The 10,886-nt window shown below is 45.1% G+C and overlaps 1 protein-coding gene across 3 annotated transcripts in view; it reads left to right on the top strand.

Moving 5' to 3' along the window:
- LOC123977319 (pleckstrin homology domain-containing family G member 3-like) overlaps positions 1-10,561 on the top strand; it is a 34,303-nt gene extending 23,742 nt beyond the window's left edge. For all 3 annotated transcript variants that reach the window (XM_046059905.1, XM_046059904.1, XM_046059906.1), the window contains 7 exons: positions 244-277; positions 751-849; positions 955-987; positions 1,397-1,407; positions 4,272-4,373; positions 5,705-7,211; positions 7,610-10,561. In XM_046059905.1, the coding sequence (XP_045915861.1) occupies positions 244-277; positions 751-849; positions 955-987; positions 1,397-1,407; positions 4,272-4,373; positions 5,705-7,211; positions 7,610-8,514 (2,691 nt within the window). In that variant the 3' untranslated portion in view covers positions 8,515-10,561. The remainder of the gene's footprint in view (positions 1-243; positions 278-750; positions 850-954; positions 988-1,396; positions 1,408-4,271; positions 4,374-5,704; positions 7,212-7,609) is intronic.
- Positions 10,562-10,886: the final 325 nt, after the last annotated feature.

The raw sequence follows: 10,886 nt of genomic DNA, 5'->3' as shown, positions 1-10,886 counted from the left end.
GACACCACCTGTAGCACCAGTATACGCACCTGTATGCACCAGTATACGCACCAGTATATGCACCAGTATACGCACCAGTATACGCACCAGTATACGCACCAGTATACGCACCAGTATATGCACCAGTATATGCACCAGTATATGCACCAGTATATGCACCAGTATACGCACCAGTATACGCACCAGTATACGCACCAGTATACGCACCTGTAACACTGCTTTTACTTGCTGTTTTTGTTTCAGGCTAAAGAGGCCATCTTGGAAATGAACTCCATATGTGAGTAAATGTTTTTGATTTGATCTTCATCAGTTAGAAAAAGAGACATTTAATGATTACGTGATCTAAAGATATTTAATCATTATTTAATAATTATTGACCGTTACGAACACGACATTACTGTTCAGACTGAAGATCAGTTATTAAACCTCACCGGCTCATAAAGGTAATCAGCTAAGATAATTCTGTGAGTCATTAAATATCACATCATCCATTATCATCATCATCCAGCATCCTTTACTTTAGTAAAAATACTAATAGAACGATGTACAAATACTCCGTTTCAAGTTAAAGCAAGTATTCATTTTGTTATTAAAGAACACACTTAAAGTGTCCAAAGTAAAACTACTTGTTCAGATTATTAATATCTCACATGTGACTGTGATATTATAACAGATCTGTAAAATCACCCAGAACAATATGTACTGATCACATGTTCTCTAAAATAATTGTTGTTGTTGTGTCACCTGTAGACCCTCCAAGGTACCGTTACAGCCCTGAGCGGCTGAAGAAAGCTCTGTCTCAGTCTGATGAGATTCCACGAGACGGTTGTCAGGGACGACAACAGTCGGGTAAACACACGCCAACGACGTGATCTACTTCCTGTTTACAGATTTGTTTCTCACATCCGTTCGTTCTCTCTGTGTTTATCTTTAACGTTGCTGTTTCTTCTTCAGAGCCGACCAAACAAGTACTGAAGAACACCAAAGGTACAAACATGTTGTTGTTGTTGTTGTGACTAAGACTACTTCCTGTCTCGTGTTAGATTCACTGTCCTCAACTTTATTCTTTAAAAGTCAGCTGTATGAGGACAAACAAGCAAATCCAACGTTGTTTCAGTGTTCGGCTGATAATGTATCATGACAACAAAGTGCATCATTTGTTTTTTATTATTCTGTTATTGTTTTTATTCACAAGTTCACATGTTTCAAGTTACATCGGTTACCATGATGATGTTACTGATCAGCTGATTAGATCCAGAGGTCAAACAAGTCTCAGCTGATCTTTCTGATTAGTCTGTCAGAGACATGGTAATGAACTCTCTCTGCTGTCTGTGTTTAACCAATCATCGTGTCTGCTCTTCTTCTTCTGCTGCGGATTCTCCTGCTGATCACACAGCCGTCATAAAGGTAAGAGTCAGACTTTAACCAGCGTTCAGCCTTAATGCTGTTGTAGGTCAGGCAGGACATTTCAGTTTGCAGTTTGTCAGGTGACCACAGTGTTGTAGGAGGACAGTGGGCTGTGGAAGGACACTGTTCAAAGCCAGTAACCAGTGCAGACGTTAATCTGAGAAAATGGTGCGATTCATCTTTATTTTGGCTCTGAGATTCAGTGCTTTGCAATAATGAAGGAAAAATAAAATAAAAGTCGTTGTTGATTTCTGACCTCTAAAAGAAAACATGCTTGACTTTGCTTAACCAACGAAGGTTAAAATCAACTGCTTAAAACTCAACATTTATTTGTTTATCAAATTTAAGGTCTGGGCCAAATAAAATGCTCAAGACTCTGAGAGTCACAAGGTACATGTTTAGCTAATATTACGGGATATTAGAGGAACAACTGTGTGTCGTCAGCGTAACACATAACGTGACTCAGGGGAAACATGAACAACGAACCACTACAGGCAGCTGAGAAGGTTGTAACTTCTAGGAAGGAGGGGAACCATTATATTACATGGATGTTCACCCAGTGCTCAGAAGGGGGTCGTGGTCTGCAGTGTCGCAGGCAGCACATTAATGTTGCAGTCATTAGCGTCTACAGGTAGCAGCGACTTCGATTAGTGCAGACTCAGAAACCAGATTGAAAAATATTCAAAAAAGAAAGACGACCTTTTCAATAATCTGAGAAAGTTTTGATATTCACAGTAATCCAGAGAGTTGTCTGTACACCCATGGGCACACTGCTACCAGGAGCTGTAACTGTAATTATTACTGGGGGGGGTTGAAACATGACCCAGAGGACCAGGTGATAAACCCCCGGGGCCTTTGGACCCCCGGGGGACTGAGGAACAGGTGGTCCAGCACTGCTGTCAAATCAACACTACATTAGTCCTAGAAAATGGAAAACCGGATGGTGTGTGACGTCCTGCAGCACTCGGACACTGAGGGGGAGTTCCGCCGTCGCCAGCCCGCCTCCAGCAGCAACACGCTGGGCGAGTCTGAGGCTCACCGGGCCGCTGAAGAGGAGGAGGAGGCGGGGAGGTTGTGTCCTCAGCAGTCAAGTCAGACGCCAGCAGAGGACAGCGAGTCAGACGAGATTCTGCTGGAGGACGACCAGGTAGACGACTTCGCCAGCTCCGTGCTGGCTGCCATCTCCTGCTGGCACTACGGCGCCCAGGCTCTGCTTTCAACAGGGGTTACCATGGTGACGGTGAGGCTTTCTGCTGCCAGCCAGGTGTTCTTCGTGTTCCCCCCCAACATCTGGTTGCCTGCCCTCCTCCCGTCCTTCTCCGGCTCTGTAACAAACTAAAGTCACGGATAACGGCGCTCCCCGCTCCGCTCAGGGATGACTTACTGCTGCCTGGAGCTCTCAGCCACCTGCTGCATGAGCTTCACGTGTGGAACTAACACCAGCTGCATGTTAGGGGTCAACGCTAACCCTCAGCAGGGTGACGGACACGGGACTGTTTATGTTCAGTGACGGTTAGAGAAGGCAATCCTTCACATCGAACAACATCAACTGTCAGTTTCTGATAAAAACCCTCTTGTTCTGTCTTCTCCAGTGTTTCAGTTTCATCTCTGTGTCCAGGACCTGTTTAGCCCAGCTTAGCACTGGATCTGGGGGAAACAGCTAGCCTAGCTCCATCAAGAGAAAAACCCAGTGCAGAACTGCCGTTGAAAATCTGCTGTTTTATGTCGACTTCACTCAACCACAGAGTCACAAAATAAAACACTCTATTATATCAAACTTGATAGACACAAAGAGTGCAAACCCTGAGGTTTAACCTTCTTTTTAAAGCTGTCAAAGTGTTTGATGCCTTCAGTTTGGTCTGGCAGGCACAACGTCCTGCTATAGCATGGAAACGTGAAGCTGCACATCATCTGTAATATCATAAACCTTTTTCTTATATGTACCTGTTGTATAAAGAAGGTACGACATAAACCCCAGACAGACTTTCTCTTTTGATGGGGCCACGCTAGCTCCTGCTTTCCAGTCTTTGTGCTAAGCTAGGCTAAACTCATCCTAGACCTGTTGCTGTTCTAAATTGATATAACTGAAAACACTCTGGAGAAGACTGAGAACAAGATAATTTATTAAAATGCTGAATTGTTCAGTGCAGCTCATTCTGATGGAAAAGTTTAGCAGCTGATACAGAATTTTCACACCTACGTTTTACCTTCATGTATTTTTAGCTTTTGTGGCATCTGACCTGCAGCTTTTAAAGCATATTGTGTGATTTAATCTTTACCGCTGTGGGGCCGAACACCGAATCTAACTGAAAGCTTGTTTGGTTGCATAGTCGAACCAGGCGTTTGCTGCGGCTGTCTGTGTGTTGTTGCTTTGTTTATTTGCACGTGTGGTTGAAGAGACTGATGGATGATTCAGCTGCACAACATTTATCACCTAACTGCCGATCACAGCCGGAGATGGTTACTGTTGTTCATTCTGTTTGTTCACTCGGTAGAAAAACTGGTGTCTAACCACGATATAGTTTGATTTGCTTAGATTTCTTCCCAGCTCAGGACAATGAAGCTCAAAGCATCCAAAAATTATAGTTAACAAACTTTAGTGTTTGGTTTTGGTTCTGTGGATCATCCAGACAACACGTTGCCTCTGAAGGAGAAGGTGATTTATTGTTTGTGGTTTGGGTGAAATGACCCTTTAAGAATGAGTGGACAGTGTTTTTACAGCAGAGTAACACTAATATAATAATTAACACTAATGCAGTCGTGGTTTGTTATTTGTGGTTTTATATGAGGATATTAAAATATTTAAACTCACAGCTTCAGTTTGATCTGCTGCCCTTAAAGAATTTATTTTGTCTTTGTTGAAGGAGGCCGAGGGAGACGACGTCTCTTCTAATGGCTGTAACAAAGAAAATGGCCGACTTCCTGAAGAAGACGAGCCGGGTGGACTTCAGCCGACGTGTGAGCAGGTAAATAACAGCACAGTGGACGACTCACTGGTTTGATACCTTGTTTGTTTTTACAGCAAGTCCTGACATCACTTCCTGTCTCTCATTCAGCGTTTCTTTCATCGGTTCCTGAGGTTTACTTTCCATATTCAAAGACAGATCAGCTCCTCTGCAGCAGCTGGATTTTAAAAACTCTGGTGATTTAAACAAAGTGCAACAACAATTGCATTGTGAGCACAAAAAACTACAGCGCCCATGAAAATTCACCAGCGTATTAACAGATAGCTTGGTTTCGTCCATATCCGTAAAATTCATCAACACTTTCTTCTCTCCTGAATGAACTCTGGACTCGCCCGTGGGCTCGTTTCTTCTGTCGGGTCGTGATGTTTATCCCCCTTTGGCCTGAGGGCTTATGGGAAATGGTGCCTCAAAAAACATTCAAACTGAAGAAACACAGATATGAGATTCCGTTCTGACAACTGTGGTGGGAAAAAGCGTGTTTAAATAAACAGCTCAGGACCTCACAGGGACACATCACAGAGAATCAGCCGAGTGAGCTGCAGTGTAACAGGGTCGGAGTACTATCTCATCAAAGGAACTTGGTGTCTTTCAGTGTTCCCTAGGGGAATCTATAGAAAGACACCCATGTCCAAGGTACATATGGTGAACCACTTAGAGTCTTGGCCCCTCTGGACATTTGTTAAAGCATCACACACATTTACCTTCCATTGACCCCGTACCCAAAGAGGCTGGAGGCCCCTAGTGAGATTAGTTAAAGCATCACACACATTTACCTTCCATTGACCCCATACCCAAAGAGGCTGGAGGCCCCTAGTTAATTAGTTACATGGCAGTGTTTTCTTGAAATTTCCATTACACAACATAATTGACTCACAAATCAGTATGAATGAGGTTTTTTGACTATTTGAACAGAACCTGAAAGCTCCCTTTTCACTTTGGCTCTCCGTGTTGCCCATACGTCCCGGACAGGGACCAACACAAACAGCCGGGTCAGGTTAGGGATCAGTTAACGAAAAGCAAACCAGCCCTTTCGGCCTTTAGGGCTTCATGTGTGACCAGCAGCCGTTGCTTGTTCTTGGTAGGAGCTCTGTCTCCACATTTACTGTTTCTCGGCTGATGATAAAGACCATGAACTCTTGTAAGGACACTTTGCCGTGCTTGTCGGGCTCCACTGTGTCAATTGTCCCACTGTAATTTGATATTAATTATTTAATTCATAAGGGTATAGCGGACCACAGAAAGTCAAGCTTCATTCAAAGTGATAAATGGTTCAGAAAATATTTCCATATTTCCTAATTATTTGTCCTGTTTTGGTTTTTCTTCCTTTGTAGCCCCCCACAGATGAGCTTCCACAGGAGAAGACGTCAGAGTCTGAACCAATAGAAAACCCTGAACCAGAACCAAAACCATCGGATCCGGACAGTTTGTCTGCTACATCTCAGAGGATCCCAGTATCCCCTCAAAGTTCAGAAGACCTGAAACTGGAAAGAGATTCAGAGCCCACAGAACAACCGTGCTCCTCCACACCTGATTCAGATTCAAAAACCCTGAGTAGTGGGGAATCGTCGGAGGACGAGGAGGGGGCAGCGGAGAAAGAAGGCGAAACCTCCAGCATCCTTCCCTCCTCTGTCCTGGACAAAGCCAGCGCCATCGCTCAGCATTTCAGCAACAGCATCAGGCGAGGCAGCCTGGTCCAGGACGACGCTCGCTCCCTTGGTTGTGCTTCACCACGGCTACCCAGCAGGACCGGCAGCAGCCTCAGCCTCAGCGCCGAACCATCCAATCACCCTTTACGGCAAAACAGTGTCTGTTCTGATTCTGCTGAGACCTTCGGGGGGACAGACTTGACCCTGCTGTCTCCTCGGGACGACAGCCTTTTCGATGCCGACCGCGGCATTCGTTGGAGGCGGGACTCCACCCTGTCTAGGCAGGACCAGCTGCTCATTGGCAAAATCAAGAGTTATTATGAGAATGCAGAGAACCGTGACGCCACCTTCAGCCTCCAGCGCAGAGAGAGCCTGACCTACATCCCGACTGGGCTGGTCAGGAGCTCCGTCAGCCGGTTCAACAGCATCCCGAAGGATGATTCTGTCCAGAAAAATCCCTCCACCTTGGGCTCATCCTCCAGTTTTGACCCCTCTTCGGCAGAGTCTGCTTTATCCACAGATACGTGGGGTCACATGGTCTTTAGTGACTCTTTGGACTCTCTGAAGTCTGATCAGAGAAGCACAGATCCAGAAGATTCAGCAGAAATCCAAAGGTCCAGATCTCAAAGCATGCAGGACAATTTTTCCGAGGACGAAGAGTTCAGACCTTCATCTGAAATGATCAAAATCTGGCAGTCGATGGAGCAAGAGATCAACAGATCCCAAAGCGAAGACCGACGCCGTGAACGGAGTCGAGAAGCTCCAAGAAACTCCAGAGCGACAGACGCGGCGGAGACCCCACACAAGAGCTGTGACCGAGAGAGTGGGGCGTCTGACCTCAGCACCATCACAGAGGAATCCACGAGCCCTTCGCCCCTCAAGCACAAAGCCTCCGATGTGACTCGGACAGGAAGTCTGAAGGACGCACTGAAGGTGTTCAGGGAAGAGCCCGTCGTCTTCAGGGCTCCGGTTCCTCGCATCGCCCAGCTGAAGGCGGAGGCAGAGGGGGAAAAGCCCGGTGAGGATTCAAACCAGCTGGAGGACGCAGACAAGACCAAAAGCAAAGTCCTCAATCTGGCCCGCCAATACAGCCAACGAATCAAAACAACCAAACCAGTGGTCCGACAGCGAAGTCAGGGCCTCCTGATGGGCAAGTTCTTACCCTCTGTGGTGGAGGAGAAGGAGAGTGCAGGTAGTGTGGCGTCCCGTTGACCTTTTTAAATATGTCTTTACCTGAACATAAACACAAACATGCCAGACTGTAGCGACTTAGATGAACGTGTCTTCGACCCAGTTCATGACTGAACATATTGAATAGAGGGGCAGATACTATAATACTGATTTAAATACTCAAATGAGCAGTATTACTGTATTTATACCAATGTTTGGCATTTGAAGGTACTTTAACAATCAGGCTGTTCTAATATCTCCAAGTTCCGTAACACTTGTTCATACCTTTGAGGATTATTCTGCTTTTATTTTGGTAGTTTTGTGATAACATTATCTTTCCTAATTTAGTCTGAAACAAGTTAATAATAAAACGATTTATTTAAATTATGCTTTAAATTCATGATCTGTTTGGCTTTGCAGGTAAATCCAACCTGACTCTGCCACTGGTTCCTCACAACCAGGCGACCTCTCTACCGGTGAGCCCTGTAGACCAGATCCCATCTCCGACCCCTGGCCTCACCTGCAGCTCGGTGGGCAGCTCGGGTGTGGTCTCCCCGCCCCAGGCTCGCTCCCGCAGCCTGGTAAATTCCCTTCGGTCCTCCTCCATCGAGGGCTTCAGCTGGCCCGACGTCCGAGAACTCCGCTCCAAATACTCCGACCACGGTCTCTCCCAGAAGAGTTCTGTCGGCCGGAGTCGCTCTGTCCAGGAGCAGATGTTTGACGGAGGTCTGAGGAGGCACTCCAGCTGCTCCTCTGGCCTCCTCGCTGACGGAGCTCCTGGCAGTTCTTCGTTCAAACTTTCCAGCAGCCGTGAGTCCAGCAGAGAAGAACGCAGAAAGCGGCTTCACAGAGCCAATTCTCTGGACCCTCGGCTGAGCGGAGCCCAAATGACTGAGCTGCAGAACCTCCAGGACCAGGTCGCCAATGGCAACTACGACGGTTACTACGTTGCAGCCGAAGCGCCGCTAACAAATGACCCCGAACACAAGATCATCGTCTTTGAGAAGCTTTCTGAGTCTGCAGAAACGACCAAAGAATCCAAAGAAGGCGACGACGAAAAGTACGTTCAGATCCGTTCACCCACCAGCAGGGAGAAGATCTCCATCATGGCCGTCATCGACCGCTGCCGGGTCTACCAGGAGTCTGACGAATACAAACAGAGGGAGGACTCCAAAACTGAGTCCACGAGGCCTCCAGAGCTCGACTCCACCACGGCGTCCGATCAGGACGACGAGTCCCAGAAAACGAGCTCCGGACAGAAGACTGAGGCCGGTCAGCAGAGCATCGTGAAAAATCTGAGAGAGAAGTTCCAGAGCATGAGCTGAACAAACAGAACCAGAAAAAACTTCATATCAAAACTCTGAATTAATGAAGATTTATAAATCATATGAGCTAAAATGTTGAACTCTGTACGCAGTGACCATCCGTTGGTCACCCTGTCAGAGTTTTCCCAACCCATTCACAGCCAGAGACGACTTCTGCTTTACTTCCTGTGATTATGGAAGAATCATGATGGAAAACATAAACAACATAATTACATGTACATATATAATGATTATTGTGATTTAAAGAACTCAAGCATTTGAAAGAGAAAATATCTTTTGTGACTAGAACAGCTTAAAGATCCAAAAACCACTTTCCCCTGATTACAAGATCTTTTCCCTCTCTGGCATTCTGTAGATAAATATCTAGAAATATGTACATTTCTTTATACATTCCTCAAGTAAAAAAATATCAGAATATTTGTTCAAAGCACCTTTTTGTACAGGACGTTGTTGTGTTGCACAGGTTCAGTTCATGTTCAGATGATCTTAGGAAGGCGTCACTGCACTGAGGGATCCGTCTTGTTACAGACTTCTTCCCTCTGCAGAGACTTTAATGTTCCACTGTTAGATTAAATCTGTGTGGAATTCTGCAACAAGCGGACTAACCACTGAACTTTACCTCTCAGAGGTCCCTTTGTTCAGTCACAGTAACACCTCGCAGATGATTTTTAAAGGATTAAAGGAACAGTCCAACATTTTATAAACCCTCTTGTTCTGTTTTCTCTGAGTCAGAAATAGCTCCAGGACGTGTTTAGCCTAGCTTAGCACAAAGACTGATACCTGGGTCAAGCTTCTAGCCTAGCACCCCATCGAAAGTGAACAAATCCACCTTCCCAGAACTCTGAGGTGATTTACATGTTATGTGTTGAGCTGGTGTACAAACAGAAATGTAAAGTGGCCTCATCCAGGAATGGCGTCCGACTCTTCTGTCCACTTTCCAGTTTGGACGTTCACAACAGTTAGAAACACCTCTGACCTCAGACGTCGTCAGACGACCGACCGTACAGACCGGTTATTTTGATTCGATTAATCGAATTGTCAAATCTCTGGTGGATCCAGCAGGTGGAACGAGCGATTTACAACAAGTGTGTGAGGTGAAGAGAGTTTGGTTAATCGGACTTAAAACGGCTGATGGGGAAGAAAAGATTTGAAAAGGAAAAACAAAATGGTTCTTTAAAGAAGGCCCAGCATGGTTTCAGCATGAGATATTTGTCCTGTCTCCAGCTGACACTCAGTGGACTCGTCACTGGCTTCTTAGCTACAACATCAGGCTTCCAAAATGTCGGACTGTTCCTTTAATCTGCAGCCGTTTCTGTGTCTGATATCTCATTTTCTTCTGGTTTCATGAAAATCTTAATTGAGATAACTTGACTGTAAAGACATTAACATGTGTCTCAGCGATAACAGTGTCCAACGTCTCACACTGAACATTTACAGTGCAGCCAGTCAGACAGATGTATGGAGGACCAACCTGCTTTAGGAGAAAAATAAATTATCTGGCAAATTAATAAATTCATTTTTTTAAATGAGAGAATAAAATAGCTGTGGATTTATTTTCCCTGAGCAGAATTAATTAACGGTTTAACCCTCATAATGATTTTATTTATATACACATTAATTGATTTATTTGTCTTTTTGTGCCTTTTTCTAATTTGTGTCAAGCTTAAATAAAAACTGTATTGACTTATTTTTTTCCAGGAAAGTCAGGGATTGTCCTCCATACACGCTAGAAATGTGATGTTTTCTAGAGCAGATTTTAATAAATGAATTTTATTTGCTCGGTGGCACAATGGCAGATCCGGGACTTGAACCTGTGACATTTCTTTAACCACTGGCCCACCCTGCACCTCATGTTCTTCACTCAGTCGACCACTGTTAACAGCGGGGCTCGTACCTGTCCTGTACCTCCTATTTATTGATTTGATGTAAATAGAAACCAAAATACTGTCTGTGTTTCTGTAACTGTGATTATATCTGTGTTTTATGTACAAACATGTTTCTGTGACCTCAGTTTGTTCTTCATTAAACCAAATGTACAGGATCAGCAGAGAGTGTCTGAGAATTATATTTGTACAGTATCTGTGCATGTACACGCTGTCCTCATCTGCATCTAAGTAAGGTTCAAATCACGGGCAACTGGACTTGGTGGGAGATTCTTTCGTTTCATCCCTCATCCGGGAAGCTTCTGACTGAGTGGTAGAGAAACACAGGTTGGTGATCAATAACTCTTGGTTGGTTCGTTCTTCTGACTGTCGTGAGAGATGGTCTCTCCACTCTTGTGTAAATGGCTTCTTTCAAACCATCCATCTTCTCTGTCTAAAATGTGCACCCGGTGGTCCTCAAACGAGTGTCCTGTGTCCTTCAGATGTACA

The sequence above is a fragment of the Micropterus dolomieu genome, linkage group LG10 (assembly GCF_021292245.1).
Source record: "Micropterus dolomieu isolate WLL.071019.BEF.003 ecotype Adirondacks linkage group LG10, ASM2129224v1, whole genome shotgun sequence".
In the NCBI taxonomy this organism is placed as follows: Eukaryota; Metazoa; Chordata; class Actinopteri; order Centrarchiformes; family Centrarchidae; genus Micropterus; species Micropterus dolomieu.
The sequence above is the reverse complement of the archived record's forward strand: the minus strand, read 5'-3'. Positions and strand labels throughout refer to the sequence as shown.